The sequence below is a fragment of the Erythrolamprus reginae genome, chromosome 12, assembly GCF_031021105.1.
Source record: "Erythrolamprus reginae isolate rEryReg1 chromosome 12, rEryReg1.hap1, whole genome shotgun sequence".
Lineage (NCBI taxonomy): Eukaryota > Metazoa > Chordata > Lepidosauria > Squamata > Dipsadidae > Erythrolamprus > Erythrolamprus reginae.
This window is the reverse complement of record NC_091961.1, coordinates 9,035,747-9,054,159: the sequence shown is the minus strand read 5'-3', so window position 1 is coordinate 9,054,159 and position 18,413 is coordinate 9,035,747. Positions and strand designations below refer to the sequence as shown.

The following is an 18,413-nucleotide window of genomic DNA, read 5'->3' as shown; positions in this document are numbered from 1 at the left end:
TTTGCCCAGGTCCGCCTGGTGCACCAGTTGCGGCCCTATTTGGACCGGGAGTCACTGGTCACAGTCACTCATGCCCTCATCACCTTGAGGTTTGACAACCGCAACGCTCAATACATGGGGCTTCCTTTGAAAAGTGTTCGGAAACTTCAAATCGTGCAGAACGCTGCCGCGAGAGCCATCATGGGGCTTCCAAGATCTGCCCACGTTTCGCCAACACTCCATGGCCTGAAGTGGCTGCTGATCAGTTTCCAGTCACAATTCAAAGTGTTGGTTATGACTTATAAAGCCCTACATGGCATCGGACCAGAATATCTCCAAGACCACTTTCTGCCGCACGAATCCCAGCGGCCGATTAGGTCCCACAGAGTTGGTCTTCTCTGGGTCCCGTCGACCAAACAATGTCGGCTGGCGGGACCCAGGGGAAGAGCCTTCTCTGTGGCAGCCCCGGCCCTCTGGAATCAACTCCCTCCAGAGATTCGAATAGCCCCCACCCTCCTCGCTTTCCGTAAAATGCTGAAGACCTACCTTTGTCGCCAGGCATGGGGATAACTACCACCTTCTCCCCCACCCTTTTTTAATTATGCTTTCGGCCTTACTGTATGATGGTTAAGGTGAATGCGTATGATTGTATAGTTAGGGATTTTACTATGTTATTAATGTTTTTTTTAATTGATTTATTTTTCTATTATTGGATTTGTAATGTATTGTATCACTGTTATGTTGTGAGCCACCCCGAGTCTTCGGAAAGGGGTGGCATACAAATCTAATAAACTATAACTATAAATCTAATAAACTATAATTTAGATGTGCTTGGTAAGGAACTATGTAAATATGATAACTTTTTAAACAGTTTGTTTCATTTGGGACATAAATTATGCTTTGCGTACATATGTTTCAATCCCTGGCAGTACAGAGTTTGCGCATCCAGCAGTTGTGATTTTGTAAGCCATGGTTTATAATTTAGTCTGCCCTGTTCAAGTTGGCTTTCATAATCTAGAGCCAAAAGACAGCAGAATAGGTTTAGGTTGACCATCACTCATTATGTCCAAGCAGAAGGTTGAACCCTCCCATAGGCCATCTGTTGAACACTGTTCCCATTATAATATGGAGTACTGTAAATTATGGTAATTATTTATACATGCACATATTTAATGATAGTTGGAATCCCTAACCATTTCTGATTGCTAGGTCCATTTGGAATATGGCAAACCTGTTTTGACTCCTCGCACAAGTGCTTCGTGATAGACACTAGACCAGTAAACCAGAGATATGAATGTTAATACCACTTTTATTGGAAGATTACAGAAATTTACAAGTCTGAATATGATTTCCCACCACCTGTATTTTTATGATAATAACGAAGGAAGGTCAGGTCCAGGGGTGGGCTTCACAAATTTTAAGCAAGGGGTTCTCTGCCTGGTTGCTGGGTGGGCGTGGCCAGGGTGGGCATGGCCTCATCTGCCTTCTGCATCATGGCGGTCTTTGTGTCTTTTTTTTTGCCCTTCCTGGGCTCTAGAGACTTTCTTTGAGCCTCAGGGAGGGCGAAAAATGCCTTCCCAGGCTCCAGAGGCTCTTGGGAAGGGCCCATTTTTGTCCTTCCCAAACATGTATCTAATATCTTATTTGGTATGCAAATGCCTAGGTTAAATTCTACTCCTTCAGCAATAATCTTTGGCCTCATGTATCCCAGCGACTGGTCAGGTCCCACAGTTGCCCTTCTCCAGGTCCCATCAGTCAGACAATGCCAACTGGCGGGACCTAGGGAAAGAGTCTTCTCTGTGGTGGCCCCGGCCCTATGGAACGAACTCCCTCCAGAGATTTGCACTGCCCTCACTCTCCTCGCCTTTCGTAAGGTTTTGAAAATCCACCTCTGCTGACAGGCTTGGGGTCATTGAGCTGCTAACATCTAGCCCCGTCCAATGATTGAATGTATGTGATTGATTAATTTTAAGTACAGTGTTCCCTCGATTTCCGCGGGGGATGCGTTCCGAGACCGCCCACGAAAGTCGAATTTCCGCGAAGTAGAGATGTGGAAGTAAATGCACTATTAGTGGCTATGGACAGTATCACAAGCCATCCCTTAACACTTTAAACCCCTAATTTACCATTTCCCATTCCCTTAACAACCATTTACTCACCATTATTACTGGTACTCACCATTGAATAAGACACTTAGTGATCCTAATATTTATAAACATAATTATTTATTAACAATTATTATTATTTTTGTGATTTATTTGCAAAAATTATTAGTTTGGCGATGACATATGACGTCATCGGGTGGGAAAAACCATGGTATAGGAAAAAAACTGCGAAGTATTTTTTAATTAATATTTTTTGAAAAACCGTGGTATAGGCTATTCGCGAAGTTCGAACCCGCAAAAATCGAGGGAACACTGTATTGGGTTTTTAAGACAGTATTTGAAAATGTAGATTTTATTGTAGATTTTTAACGTGTTTTGCATAAATTTGCTGTAAACCACCCTGAGTCCTAGGAGAAGGGTACCATAGAAATCAATCAATCAATCAATCAATCAATCTCAGCAACCGATTAGGTCCCACAGAGTGGGCCTTCTCCGGGTCCCATCAACTAAACAATGTCGGTTGGTGGGCCCCAAGGGAAGAGCCTTCTCTGTGGCAGCCCCGACTCTCTGGAACCAGCTCCCCCCAGAGATTAGAACTGACCCTACCCTCCTTGCCTTTCTTAAACTCCTCAAAACCCACCTTTGTCATCAGACAATTTATGTATGGTATGTTTGTATGTATGTCTGCTCAAAAATTGTTTTTTAAAAAATATTTTAAATTGTAAATTATTAGATTTGTTCTGAATTGTTTTATCGAGTTGTGAGCCGCCCCGAGTCTACGGAGAGGGGCGGCATACAAATCAAATCAAATCAAATCAAATCAAATCAAATCAAATCAAATCAGTAAGTAAGTAAGTAAGTAAGTAAGTAAATAAATAAATAAATAATCAATCAATCAATCAATCAATCAATCAATCACTCAAACAAACAATCTCAGTTTGGTGGAGATTGGCGTCTCTGTTATTCTTTCGCACCATCATTGTGGATGGCTAGGAAACAGTGTTGGAGCCAATAAAACACCCAATGGCCTTAAATTAAGGTGAGTATAAAATCCCCCAAACAATCATATATGTTATAATTATTGATTTTTTTTCCTTTTGTGCTATTTCCTCACCAGTCGCTGCTGCGAAAAGAAGAGCTGTGGAAACCGTAACGAGACTCCTTCAGATCCTGTCATCATTGATAGGTAGGAGATACAACTTCAATTCTTTTTTTAAAAAAGAAAACCATCAAAAAGTCCTACTTGTTGTATTCTCACAGCTAGACAACTTAAACAATCTTGATGTATGTAAAATACTGTTAATGCCAGTGCAATGTCATATTTTTTGCAAAGTGTTCTCGAAATGTCTGGACTTTCTTTAGAGGAATGTCTTGCATATTATTGCTGAGGTTGCCATTGGTCTCGTTTTTTAGCTAAGATTTCCACAGTTGCTTGTTCAAGCTTGACAAAATGTTCCTTTTATGAAAGTATTACAAATGCTCTCCATTAAATGAAAGATGATTCCTAATTGTCTTATCAGAATGCAACAGTCCTGCTCTTTCATATGCGCTGTACTGTTCAGTAATGAAGTTGCAGTGGAAAACTTGTTAGCCAAGTTTGAAATCTTCAATACTTAGCGCTGTCATAGATTTTTGCACAAACTCGTGCATATTCACATTTGTTGGTACTCGAAACCAGACTAACTTTGCACTGGGGAAAAAATGCAGTACGAAGATAGAAACAAAGAATGCGCCTTCGTGTTTAGTCTTACTTGAGGAACGGCAGGTAAGAAAAACCTGAAATTATTGAAGCCCCAAATGATACAAACAGCTTTGCTTGAATGCACACTTGGGCTGTAGAAGAAATCTACCACTTGTTTAAGAATGAAACGGTGTAGCACAAGAAGAATAAATGCATACGAACTATTGATATTAATAATTCTCTTTACAAAAGCTCCGTGGTGCACACTTGGTGGAGATGCCTAGAAACAAATCTTCTGTAAATGATTTGGATAAAGTTTCCTCTGAAATGTCATCCATGATTAAAAGAAAACAACTGCCCAATACCATAGTTTTGTGTAAACCGTGCATTTGTTTTCCAGAGGGTAGGAAAGTGTGTCATCAGCAGGGGAATTGATGGAGAAACTCAGTCTAACTTGAGATTTGATTTCTTTTTAAATTCAAGTGTTCATTTATGATCTTCCTTTCTTCTATTTTCATACTTGTTTGAAACTTGCCCGGGAAAAAAAAAGTTTGCATGTATCTTAGTGCATGTTTTATCTAGCATAAATATTTTTGTCTTTGCAGTTTTGTGTACCATTTCAAACAATTACCGTATTTTTTGGAGCATAAAATTTATTTATTTATTTATTTATTTATTAGATTTGTATGCCGCCCCTCTCCGAAGACTTGGAGTGGTAAAAAGATGCACCTTTTTACCCCCTAAAAGAGGGTGGAAATGTCGGCATGTCTTATACACGGAATGCATTTTGCTGTCCCAGATCTCTGCCCTTGCCTGTCGAGAGCTCTTGGGCGCTGGAGGATGGCAAAAACTCTCCTGTTTTGGGGGGAAATGGGCTGTTTTTCACCCGTTTGTTTTGCAAAAACAGGGTGACCAAAGAGAGACTGGAGACAGCTCCTGGGGACTGGGGGAAGGCAAAAATGCCTCCATTTTTGTGAAAAAATGGGGAAAAGGGCCAATTTTTGCAATTCCCCAGCACCCAAGAGCTGTCTGCAGGTGCCCCAGACCCTTTGCCCATCCAATTTTTGTGAAAAAACAGGCATTTTTCGCAAAACAATGGGCTGTTTTTGCCTTCTAATCACATCATCTAGCATGACTGGAGGAGGAATTCCACTAGTCTTAAAGCGGGAGAGTTTGAAGAAGTTTGAAGAACCCTGGGTTAGGGGTTAGGGGTGCAAGGTCCTACAAACTTTGCAAATTTAAGTCTTGTGGACTTCAACTCTCATTCCTGAGCTAGCATGACTGGAGGAGGAATTCTGGGAGTTGAAGTCCACAAGTCTTAAAGCTGTCAAGTTCCTGAAGTTTGTAAAAAGTGTACCTAGTTGTAAAAAGTATACAGTGATCCCTCTATTATCGCGAGGGTTCCGTTCCAAGACCCCTCGCGATAATAGATTTTTCGCGATGTAGGGTTGCGGAAGTAAAAACACCATCTGCGCATGCGCGCCCTTTTTCTATGGCCGCGCATGCGTAGATGGTGGAGTTTGCGTTCCCCGCTGCCCACGCAAAGGGGAAACCCCGATTCGGCTCCTCGCTGCTGCTGCGCTACCGAGCAGATCAGCTGCTGGGCGGCCGAAGGAACCTTCCCTGGGTCTTCCCCCTCTTGCTGGCGGGCGGGCGAGCGGCGGGCATCAGCGAGGAGCCGGGGTTTCCCCTTTGCATGGGCGGCCGGGAAGACCCAGGTTGGGGGTTCAGGGGGGTGCTGGGAAGCCCCCCAGGCCGGCTGCGACCTTTTAAAACAGCCGTGCCGCTTCCCAGCTGAGTCCCGAAGCCAAACCCGGAAGTGGTTTTTTTTAAATTAATATTTTTTTAAAAATCGCGATATAGCGTTTCGCGAAGATCGAGATCGCGAAACTCGAGGGATCACTGTATATGCTTCTAAAAAGTATTCTGCTACACTGGTATTTTATTAAATAATATATTGCTACTCCATTTGATTCAGAATATGTTTTTCCTTGTTTTCCACCTCTATAATCTAGGTGCGCCTTATACTCTGAAAAATACCTAATATATTCTATTTGTAGACTTGCTCATGAACCAGGCTTGTCTGAAATAGTCATTGCCATAATATTGTGGGAGAAATTTATATTGCCTAAATTGCATGTTATTAAACTAAACATCCTGTTCAGCTCACAGCTTGGGCCAGATATCTTTGAATCACATACAACTCCTGGAATATGAGCCTTGGAGGGTACCTTAGATAACCCCAAACTTATTTATTTATTCATGAAATTTAAATGGCCGGCCATCTCATGAAAAAGTGGTTCTGGGTGGCCTAAATAAGACTGTAAAACAGTTAACCTATTCCTTTAAAAAAAAAGTTAAAAGGTTAAGAGAGGACAGCAAATTTTAACAATAATGGAGCCACACTGTTCCTTTATAAATAATGAAATATCACCACTATGATGGGAAAAAGCAATCAAGACTTGACTGCTAATTACTAGCTTATCAACTTCTTATGCATAATAAGACAGCTTTATGCCAAGTACTTATGTAATAAATTGTCCAATTGGGTCAGTTCAGGGTATATTTGGCAAATAAACAGGCAGGTTTTAGCATTGGGGTGTCTTCCTTAGACGACAACCTTACATTTCAATGTCAGACCACAATGTTTATGTGAGCCAGGTTCGGTATTATGTACCACATTCATCGGTATCAGGGCTACACTTGCTCTCATTTCCAGAATAAAGTCAGGGATAAATTCATGCATGAGGATACAGTGGCTCAGTGGCTAAGATGCTGAGCTTGTCGATCAGAAAGGTTGGCAGTTGGGCGGTTTGAATCCCTAGAGCTGCATTACAGAGAGAGATCCCGTTAACTTGTCCCAGCTTCTGCCAACCTAGCGTTTCGAAAGCATGTAAAAATGCAAGTAGAAAAATAGGCACCACCTTTGGTGAGAAGGTCACAGCGTTCCGTGCGCCTTCAGCATTTAGTCATGCCGGCCACATGACCCCGGAAACATCTTTGGACTGCCCTGGCTCTTTGGCTTAGAAACAGAGATGAGCACTGCCCCCTAGAGTCGGGAATGATTAGCACGTATAGTGGTACCTCTACCTAAAAACGCCTCTACTTACAAACTTTTCCAGATAAGAACCGCATGTTCACGATTTTTGCCTCTTCTCAAGAACCATTTTCCACTTACAAACATGAGCCTCCGAAACTGTAACCCAAAAAGGCAGGGAGAAGCCTCCGTGGGGCCTCTCTAGGAATCTCCTGGGAGGAAACAGGGCTGGAAAAGGTGGGGAGAAGCCTCTTTGGGGCCTCTCTAGGAATCTCGTGGGAGGAAACAGAGCCGGAAAAGGCAGGCAGAAGCCTCTGTGGGGCCTCTCTAGGAATCTCCTGGGAGGAAATCGGGCCAGAAAAGGGGGAGAGAAGCCTCCGTGGGGCCTCTCTAGGAATCTCCTGGGAGGAAACAGGGCTGGAAAAGGTGGGGAGAAGCCTCTTTGGGGCCTCTCTAGGAATCTTGTGGGAGGAAACAGAGCCGGAAAAGGCAGGGAGAAGCCTCCATGGGGCCTCTCTAGGAATCTCCTGGGAGAAATAGGGCTGGAAAAGGTGGGGAGAAGCCTCTGTGGGGCCTCTCTAGGAATCTCCTGAGAAGAAACAGGGCCTCCACCCTCCCTGTGGTTTCCCCAATCGCACACATTATTTGCTGTTACATTGATTCCTATGGGAAAAATTGCTTCTTCTTACAAACTTTTCTACTTAAGAACCTGGTCATGGAATGAATTAAGTTCGTAAGTAGAGGTACCACTGTAGGAGGGGAACCTTTATCTTTAAATTCAAGCATGCTACAAAAGACAGTTAATCCCTTTAATGTTCAGACGCCATGGGAGCTTCAGAGTGAAAGTTTGTTGTAGTGTGGGAAGCCACTATATTAAAGAAATTCCAAATTAAAGAAGAGCAAGACAGGCCTCCCATGTTTTCCCATTTGCACACATAATCCCTCTTGTGGCCCAAATTAGTAATTTGGAGCATCACCCCCCTCCCCTCCCCGACTCTAAAGTAGCTAATAAACACATTGTAATCTTATTGCATTCAGATGATGCCGTGCATCAGTCATAAGCAGCGGCTGGAGTATCCCAGCCACTTTCTTTTTTCCTTAAGAAAGCACATTGAAATGAACTTTTTAATAAAGATCTTCGCAAAGTGACCTAAAATACATGCTTGGGGTGGTGGTGGTGGGGAGATACAATACAGCAAAGTATGAATTTTTCCAAGTACTTTCAAACACAAAGCCATGAAAATGATGTACAGTGGTACCTCTGCATACACGGCTTATTAGTTCCAGTAGGTGGGACGACTACCAAAAGGCATGAGTCCCAAATAAACCATGTGACTTACCATGTGACCTTTTGTTTCAGCTGGGAAGAACTTTCTGTCTGTCCCCTTTCCTCTGTCAGTGACTTTCCCAAAATGGCTGACTTCCTGTCCAGTCTCCACACAGCCATCCCCCTCTTTCTATCACAGTGCGTCCAATACCTAAACAAGCACCAAGTACTGGGACAACATTTTCGTGTCAAAATGCTTTAAGTGCCAAATTGGATGAGTTTTGAGGCAGTCAAGGACTGAGATATCACTGTAATTCAAAATGTATCTCTATTCTATTCTATTCTATTCTATTCTATTCTATTCTATTCTAGCCGCCCTGAATCTTCAGAGAGGGGCGGCATACAAATATAATAAATAATAATAATTATTATTATTCTATTCTATTCTATTCTATTCTATTCTAGCTGCCCCGAGTCTTCAGGGAGGGGCGGCATACAAATATAATAAATAATAATAATAATTATTATTCTATTCTATTCTATTCTATTCTAGCCGCCCCGAATCTTCAGAGAAGGGCGGCATACAAATCTAATAAATAATAATAATAATAATAATTATTATTATTATTATTCTATTCTATTCTATTCTTCATTCCATATTCTATTCTATTCTTCATTCCATCTCCCCTCCCCTCCCCTCCCCCCCATTCCATTCCATTCCATTCCATTCTTCTCTTCATTCCAATATCCTATCCTATCATTATGATGACTATGGGAATCTGGGAGAGGTGATTTCATGAGGAAACAGATGTAACCGCAACACATTCTTTCGAGACGTTCAAGGTCATCCTTTGTTCACCACCTGCCTGGAAGCTAGGAGGAGGAACGGTCATGTTGGCAGAACCTGAGTGGGCAACGTGACAAGTTTGTGGGTGGGGGACAAGGGGTGAGAACTTTCAACTGGGTGGGAAACTTTGGGAGTGTCAGATTTGGGCTTCCCATTGTGGTGCCAGCATAGCTCCAGTAATAAATTGGAACTTTGAGGAATACTTTGCCTTGGATTTAAATTTGGATGCTATCTGGGAATAACTAGCACATATGTGCGAGGGGAACCTTTGCCGTTACCCTACCCCAGATTGTGTTCTTGAATGGTGATGCAATGCCCCTATTTTATGCTGCAAGACGCTTAAAGCAAACAACTCTGCCTGAATTCCAAGGAGCACTAACATTAGCACTTTTCAATATCCTCCTAACAGCTGTTCTCAAGGGCAAATATTAAAAAATCCTTTACGAGCTAAGATTGTGCCCTTGTGAAGAAGGAACCAGCCAATTGCTAGTTCATTCCTGTGATATTTGTTTTTTTTTAATAAGGACATAAGTGTCCACTTTATGATTTCCTATCTGGCAAGACACTCAGAGAATTCAGATTTATTTTATGTACATTTCCTGGGATGAGACAAGTATACATACTGTTTCCTCGAATGTCGCTAAATTCTGTTATAGTATCCGTAAAACTGGATGTTCTTTTATTGCTTCATTGATCTAGTTATGATTTTATATTTGCATTTTATTTTATTTGATATAGAAGCCAATCATTTTATTTTAATTAATTTTGAATCTTGTAGTATTCTAGTCAGTGATTGTAGTAACACCTGGTACTACTAATTATTTCTAAGAATTTAGGAATTCAGGACTCCTTTAGAATATTTTGTATTACTGAATCAATGTAAAGAGACTTTAAATTATTAAGTGTGTTTCTTATGATATTAAGAGGAGACTGACTGAACCAAAGCCATTTCATGCCTACAAAATGCACTAGAGAATATTTTTAAAAGGCGGTTTATCAAAGTCATCATGTTGAAAATGTAAACTAGATTAGTGGAGTCTTGTCCATATAATGTTGGCTTGTTCTATTAAATGTTCCAGGTTGGAGATTGTTTTTTTGGTTTTACAATTAGAGGATATTGATATACTTCTGAATCTGGAATTTTTCACTATATGGAGACTTATGGATTTTTTAAAGCGTGGAAAATTGTAGCCCTGGATCACAGATAAAAGTTTTGGATAATGTAAAGAGGATAATGAATATTGTATTGTGTGGTCAAGGTTTAATGCATTCTTTAAGCATTGGTTGAAATCTATATTTTATGGGGGTGGGTGGGTGTTGCTTTAATTTTGCTTTTTTGCTTTTCTTCTTTTTTTCCCATAAATAAAAAAAAGAAATGAATGTATTCTTTGAAAAAAAGGAGTGGTAGGAAAGCTGAATGATAACTCAATTTTAATTTGTAATAAATGCTAGCAGGGGAATTCTGGGAGTTGAAGTTCACCCATCTTAAAAGGCTCTGAGACCGAGAAACATTCTTAAAGATGAGTCATCCCAACCCTCAACCATATCCAACTTTCAAATGAACTCAGAAACACCAAGCAAAATTAGAAGTAGAAAAACTGAAGTCTCTTTTTCAGAGGGAACACAAATTTTTAGAAAGGATTAGATCAGGGGTCTCCAACCGTGGCAACTTGTGGACTTCAACTCCCAGAATTCCTTTGCTGGCTGAGGAATTCTGGGAGTTGAAGTCCAGAAGACTTAAAGTGGCCAAGGTTGGAGATTAGATGACTCTGATGTTTTAAAATGTGTTATGTCAGTTTTAAGTTAATATATGATGGTATATTCCACTAGAAGTTATTTTTTTCAGCCAACACTGGTATTCGAATACAATAGAGCAATGTTTCCCAACCTTGGCAACTTGAAGATCTCTGGACTTCAACTCCCAGAATTCCCCAGCCAGCGTTCGTTGGCTGGGGAATTCTGGGAGTTGAAGTCCAGAGATCTTCAAGTTGCCAAGGTTGGGAAACACGACAATAGAGATTATGTTAATATCTTGTCTGTTCTCCTGTTTCTTCTAATTGGTTCCACCCTTCTCCAACTCTGGTAATTCGAAGGAGCCCACCTAGAATGGTTCATCCAATATTGTGAATAAGTGATCTTTGCTTGAGATAGGCTGGCTCCTCTTCCCTTTTCCTAGTTTAATAAAAGTTGACCAGGGTCAGTGAGAATATCTGGTGGGAATGCTCAGATTCATTTTCCCAACATGTCTCCCCTTGAACCCCATCCAGAAATTCCTCCGCAGCACAAAATGTTTCCGTAGCATCCGTCGTTCCAAGGATGCAGTTGGAGCCCTTCCGTTCATCTCTTAATTTTTTTAAAATAAGCAACTGCTTCTTCTGAAAAGCTGAGGCCGCTACAATTATAATTCTGGTGAGCATTTTATATATTTTTTGCATTGGATGCAATGGGCAACATTTCCAGATGCTTTGTCACATAACTGTGTGCCTTTTCAAAAATAAAGTCATTTCCATGAGCTTTATTCCCACTGAAAAGTGTAGGGCTCTCATTAGCCCTTTGGCACTGAAATAAGTTATGGTATCTGAAATAAGTGCTAGCAAGCTTCTTATTTATTTATTTGTTCAATTTTTATGCTGCCCTTCTCCTTAGACTCAGGGTGGCTTACAACATGTTAGCAATAGCACTTTTTTAACAGAGCCAGCATATTGCCCCCACAATCCAGGTCCTTATTTTACCCACCTCGGAAGGATGGAAGGCTGAGTCAACCTTGAGCCGGTGATGAGATTTGAACCGCTGACCCACAGATCTACAGTCAGCTTCAGTGGTCTGCAGTACAGCACTCTACCTGCTGCGCCACCCCGGCTCACGTCTTATCCTTTGAGAAGAATTTATCTTCACCATTCAAAAAATGGGGACCATTGTATTTCTATTCTGCATGTTTATAGCCTGCTACTCATATCCTAGACATGTTGGTGAGTTCTGAAATTGTGATCGCATTGAGTAGGGCCTTCCTTTCCCTAGGGCTATGGTGGTGAACCTATGGTTCGCATGCAATGATGGGTATAATCAGGTATGCAGAACCGGTAGAAAAATTTTGGTCAGGTTTGCAGAGCCAGTAAAAAAAAAAATGATTTTTTTTTCTTTTTTCCTCTTCTGGGCTCTGGGTATGTTTTTCCTATCGCAGTAAATGAGGTTGAATGTGTATAATTTTAGAAGAACTGTGCGTGCATGTGTGTGTTTATATACATACAGTTTATATAGTAATGTATATTTTTGTGTGCCTGTGTATAATATGTAGGTAGACATATGGCCTATATACATAGATTAAATAATATATTTTGGATGTTTAGTAATAATAAATAGAGAGGGTAGTTAGGATTCAATGTTGCAGACGGCCAACTGCCAACTGCCAGCAGTTCGATCCTGAGTCAGCCTTCCATCCTTCCAAGATCAGTAAATGGGGACCCAGATTGTTGGAGGCAATATGTTGATTCTGTAAACCACTTAGAGAGGACTGTAAAGTAATGTGAAGGGTTATTTGTTTGTTTGTTTGTTTGTTAATTTATTTGTTTGTTTGGATTTGTATGCCGCCCCTCTCCGAGTGCTATTGCTATTTATATTTATAAAGAAAATAATTTGTAGGATACATAAAGGCAGAATGGGGCAAGGTAGGGATGTATCGGCTACTGCATAATACAAAGAAAAGCTATCTCTTAGAAGCCAGTTAGGATAGGTTCACTGCTAGATATCTTACAGCAGTGGTCAGGGAAATCAGTGCATCACAGGAAGATTATAAGAACAGATGGCTGGATTTGTTTGTTTTTAAAATAAAAAAGACAATAAAATAACATCCAACATTACAGTGTTCCCTCGATTTTCGTGGGGGATGCGTTCCGAGACCGCCAGCGAAAGTCGAATTTCCGTAAAGTAGAGATGCGGAAATAAATACACCATTTTTGGCTATGGACAGTATCACAAGCCTTCCCTTAACACTTTAAACCCTTAAATTACCATTTCCCATTCCCTTAACAACCATTTACTCACCATTATTACTAGTACTCACCATTGAATAAGACACTTAGTGATCCTGATATTTATAAACATAATTATTTATTAACAATAATTATTTTTTTTGTTATTTATTTGCAAAAATTATTAGTTTGGTGATGACGTATGATGTCATCGGGCAGGAAAAACCGTGGTATAGAAAAAAACCCGTGAAGTATTTTTTAATTAACATTTTTTGAAAAACCGTGGTATAGGCTATTCACGAAGTTCGAACCCGCGAAAATTGAGGGAAAACTGTGTATCAATTAAACCAAAATTCAGAGTTTGTGCTACTACAGTCCCTTTGCATTCACTGGGCAGAATATCAAAGCAAATTTTCTCGCTCTTGAGGAAATAGACAGGATTATGCCTCTACTACAATTTCATATAAATCTCCATGAAAGAATAATGATGGCAGTGATTTATTTTGTACTTAAAAACTAAGGGCGGGGTAGTAATAAAGATATATTAATTAAAGAATAAGATATAACAACACATAGTAGGCACATTAAAAACCTAGGGAGTTCAAACTCTAAACGAATAATGAAATATTAAACGGACGACCTTTTTAGAATTGACAGAAGAAACTGGACCCTATCAAATCTATTAATAAGGTGTACATACATTGCCTAATATACTGTATTTTTCACAGTATAAGATGCACCTTTCACCTCCACCCTAAAAGAGAGTGGAAATGCCAGTGTGTCTTATACACTGAATGCAACCATTTTTGCCCTCCAAAGCCCCACCCCTGTGTCCGTGTCCCATTTTTGCAAAAAATGGAGTACATGGAGAATTTGGGAGGCCTGCAGAGTGCTCCTGGGTGTGTGTGTGAGGGAAGGCAAAAACACCCCCATTTTGTGGAAAAAGGAGCCATTTTTTTGATCAGGTGGGAGTGGCTTGATGGTCATGTGACGGAGTGACTTAAAGGTCATGTCTTAAAAGTCACTCACATCAAGGGCTGGGTTAAGGTTAGGGTTCTCCTCGCCTCAAAGAGAAACAATTTCCCTCTCTATTTATTATTACTAAACATCCAAAATATATTATTTAATCTACGTATATAGGCCATATGTGTACATACATATTTATTTTATTTATTTATTTAGATTTGTATGCCGCCCCTCTCCGCAGACTCGGGGCGGCTCACAACAAAGTGAAAAACAATTTATAACAAATCTAAATTTCTACTAAAAACATTTTAAAAACCCCATTTTCTAAACACACATACATACACACATACCATTCAAAAATTGTATATGCCCGGGGGAGATGTCTCAGTTCCCCCATGCCTGACGACACAGGTGGGTCTTAAGGAGCTTACGAAAGGCAAGGAGAGTAGGGGCAGTTCTAATCTCCGGGGGGAGTTGGTTCCAGAGGGCCGGTGCCGCCACAGAGAAGGCTCTTCCCCTGGGGCCCGCCAACCGACATTGTTTAGTTGACGGGACCCGGAGAAGGCCCACTCTGTGGAACCTAATCAGTCGCTGGGATTCATGCGGCAGGAGGCAGTCTCGGAGATATTCTGGTCCAGTGCCATGAAGGGCTTTAAAGGTCATAACCAACACTTTGAATTGTGACCGGAAACTGATCGGCAGCCAATGCAGACTGCTGAGTGTTGGTGAAACATGGGCATACGTAGGTAAGCCCATGACTGCTCTCGCAGCTGCATTCTGCACGATCTGAAGTTTCCGAACACTTTTCAAAGGTAGCCCCATGTAGAGAGCATTACAGTAGTCGAACCTCGAGGTGATGAGGGCATGAGTGACTGTGAGCAGTGACTCCCGGTCCAAATAGGGCCGCAACTGGTGCACCAGGCGAACCTGGGCAAATGCCCCCCTCGCCACAGCTGAGAGATGGTTTTCTAATGTGAGCTGTGGATCGAGGAGGACGCCCAAGTTGCGGACCCTCTCTGAGGGGGTCAATAATTCCCCCCCAGGGTGATGGATGGACAGATGGGATTGTCCTTGGGAGGCAAAGCCCACAGCCACTCCGTCTTATCCGGGTTGAGCTTGAGTCTGTTGACACCCATCCAGGCCCCAACAGCCTCCAGGCACCGGCACATCACTTACACAGGCACACAAAAATATACATTACTATATAAACTGTATGTATATGAACACACACACACACACACACATGCACAGCTCTTCTAAAATTATACACATTCAACCTCATTTACTGCGATAGGAAAAACATCCCCAGAGCCGAAAAGGGAAAAAAAGAATTTTTTACTGGTTCTGTGTAATAATAATAATAATAATAATAATAATAATAATAATAATAATAATAATCATCATCATCATCATCATCATCATCATCATCATCATCATCATCATTATCATTTATTAGATTTGTATGCCGCCTCTCTCCGAAGACTCGGTACCTGACCAAAACTTTGGTACCTGGCCAAAGTTTTTCTACGAATTCTGCATACCTGACCAAATTTTTTCTACAGATACTACGTATCTGACTGTACTCATAGAAGCCCATCTTTGCCCTTACTATAGATATAATTATATCAAAATTAAGCAATGTAGACCATGAAAACCAAGGGACCCAGTATGAACATTCAAGAAAGTTGTGTGATGAAATGTGTAATTGAGAGATAGATCTAAGCTTTGGCCATGCCTTGAACTCACATATCCTAATTGCTCAGTGCCTTATTAATCATATGATATCCCAGCAAAGGTGCCTTATATAAGTCCCCCCCCCCCTACACAAATACTAAAGGTTTGGCATGATCTCTCTAGTAGAATCCTGATGATAAGCGTGCCTAAGAGCCCTGAAGCTATGTTGCAGACATCTAACCTTAGTTTATTAGGGAACCAAACGTGAATGGTTGATTTGCTGTTCTGGATTGTCACCCCCTACTTCAACGAGGGCCACCTGTGAAAAGATGTTAGAATAAGCATATGCAAAAGCAGGAAGGGTTTGCTTGTGTTCTGGAGGTGAGGAACATTAAGATTAAAAGAGACACAATTAGCAACAGCAAATTAAATCATATATTAGCTGACCTTAATGTAGGCTCAGCCTGAGGGACAGGTCAAACACATAATCTGTCATGAATCTCTGCGCTCCCACGAGAGATCTAAACTCAGTCCTCCTTGAATTCCTTCTACTCTTATCTCCTGTTAATTTCCCTTAGTTGTTAGTACTTCAAATTCTTGTAGAAAATTTAGGCTTACAATAAATCTTTATACCAATTTAAACTGTCTGGATCTTGTTCTGCCGGCGTGTTTCAACTGCCCATAATTACAGGGTAATTAGTCCAGGAAGACACACACCACACGATAAAAGAAAACCCCAAAAGTTTTTATAAACAGAAAAAGAGAAACAGCTTCCTTTTTAAATGTCAAAGGGATTTTCTGGTACACACAAGGCACAGGTTAAATGCAATCCAATTGCTCACCCAATAACTGGGAAATTGAGTCCAATTCTAAAGTCCCAGAGAGTCCACACACAATCTTGAACAGCACAAAACCCACGATCTTGACGAAACAATGAATCAGATAAACTGCCATGAGGCTAAAACACCAAGCTGCACTTTTATCTGTAGCACTAATTGCAGCAGCCCCACCCAACCACAGGTGGCCTCATTTTCTCTTGTAATAATCCTTCAGCTGTTGTCTCCTATGCATCACTCTACGCATGCGTGGATGTGTCATTAATTCTTGTTCAGAATCCAAGGATGATATAGATGATTGATCTCCTCCTGGGCTGTCTGCCAAACTCCCCACTTCCCTGTCACTCATGCTTCCTTGGTCAGAGGAGGCTTCGTCGTCAGATTCCAGTCTGTTTTTCACAAAATGGGGTGCGCAGAGGGTTTGGGAGGCCTGCAGAATGCTCCTGGTGGCTGGGGTAAGGCAAAAACTCTCCTGTTTTTGTGCAAAAATGAGTGGAAAATGGGCCATTTTTTGCAAAAACAGGGGGTCTTTTATGTCTTCCCCAAGCCCCTAGGAGCAGGCCTCCCAAACCCTCTGTGTGCACCATTTTTCACAAAAAAAGAGATGAAATATGAGCCCACTTTTGCAAAATACGGGGTGCAGAGAGGGTTTCGGAGGCTTATATCAGAGCTTGCATTTGCAGAAACTAGCCTGTTTGTGCCCAAGCAGCAAACCAGTCCAGCCAGCCCACCAACCCAACCAGCCAGCCAGCTACAGACCAGTAGAAATGGAATTGAAGTCTTCAATGAAACACAGCAGCAGTAGGAAGTTGTGGAAAAATATATTTACTTCTTTAAACTACTACTATTATCTATACTATACATACAATAAACTAGTATCTTACTAGTACCTTGCTACAACTATTTTAGTTCAATAACTCACAGGAACCAACTTTTACAGCGTTACAGCTTCTTCAAAACATACTTCCAGGAACAGGTGTAGCACACAGCTAACAGCAAACAGACAGAGAGAAAGAGCAAAGAGCTGTTGTCTAGTTAAATACTTTTCACATAATTACTAGGTTGCTGCATGCTCAACTGCCTCTGAATGACTTAGCATTCTCAACAGAGGCCTACTTTCTGCATTATGATATTACCTAGGGATTTTTAATTCCTGACAGCTTACAGAGTGTTCCTGGGAGCTGAAGGAAGGCAGAATGTTCCTGGGCTTTTCTTACTTACCTGTCTGAAATCTTGGTGCGTCTTATACACCCGTGCGTCTTATAGTCTGAAAGATACGGTATTTGATAAATGCTGGTTGGAGAACCAATGGCTTGGTGCAATAAGATAATTCAATCGGTGCCTTTTACTAGCTTGAACAGACAGAACTGTGGCATGTTTGAATCCATTCTCTGAATCCTGCTTAGCCGCCTCTTTCTTCTCTGCGCACAGCAAGGATGCTCTTACCTGCTGTAGTGTCAGACAATCAAAGTGGCTCCCTGTCTTCTCCATGGCTATCTACGGGGGGCCCTGCCGTCCCTGCTACTCTCCCCTCCTGATCTTCCAGTGATCTTCTGACTTTTCCCGTGGAGCAAAAGGCTTTTGTTTGTGGCTCAAGCCTGGCTCTGTGACAAGCGGCTGTTGTGCCATCTGGTGCCGATTAATTTTTTAGTAGCCAGAGATGTTTTTGCAAGGACTTGGTAAGTTGGAGTGCTTTGTCCTGTCATTTGATAAATGATGGCCTTAGTCTCTTTTAAAGGCTGTTGGTATGCCTCTTCCCCTTCCTTTCCTTCTTCCCTTCTTTCCTTCCTTCCTTCCTTCTTTCCTTCCTTCCTTCTTTCCTTCCTTCCTTCTTCCCTTCCTTCCTTCCTTATCAACTTCCTTCTTTCCTTCCTTTCTTCCTTCTTCACTTCCTTCCTTCTTTCCTTCCTCCCTTCCTTCTTTCCTTCCTTCCTCCCTTCTTCCTTCCTTCCTTCCTTTTTTCCTTCCTTCCTTCCTTCTTTCCTACCTACCTCCCTTCTTCCCTTCCTTCTTTCCTTCCTTCCTTCCTTCCTTCCTTCTTTCTTTCCTACCT

The 18,413-nt window shown here is 41.4% G+C and overlaps 1 protein-coding gene across 2 annotated transcripts in view; it reads left to right on the top strand.

The window, feature by feature from the left end:
• Positions 1–18,413, top strand: part of EBF2 (EBF transcription factor 2) — a 347,547-nt gene that overhangs the window by 30,740 nt on the left and 298,394 nt on the right. For both annotated transcript variants that reach the window (XM_070765697.1, XM_070765698.1), the window contains exon 6: positions 3,202–3,270. In XM_070765697.1, coding sequence (XP_070621798.1) covers positions 3,202–3,270 — 69 coding nt within the window. The remainder of the gene's footprint in view (positions 1–3,201; positions 3,271–18,413) is intronic.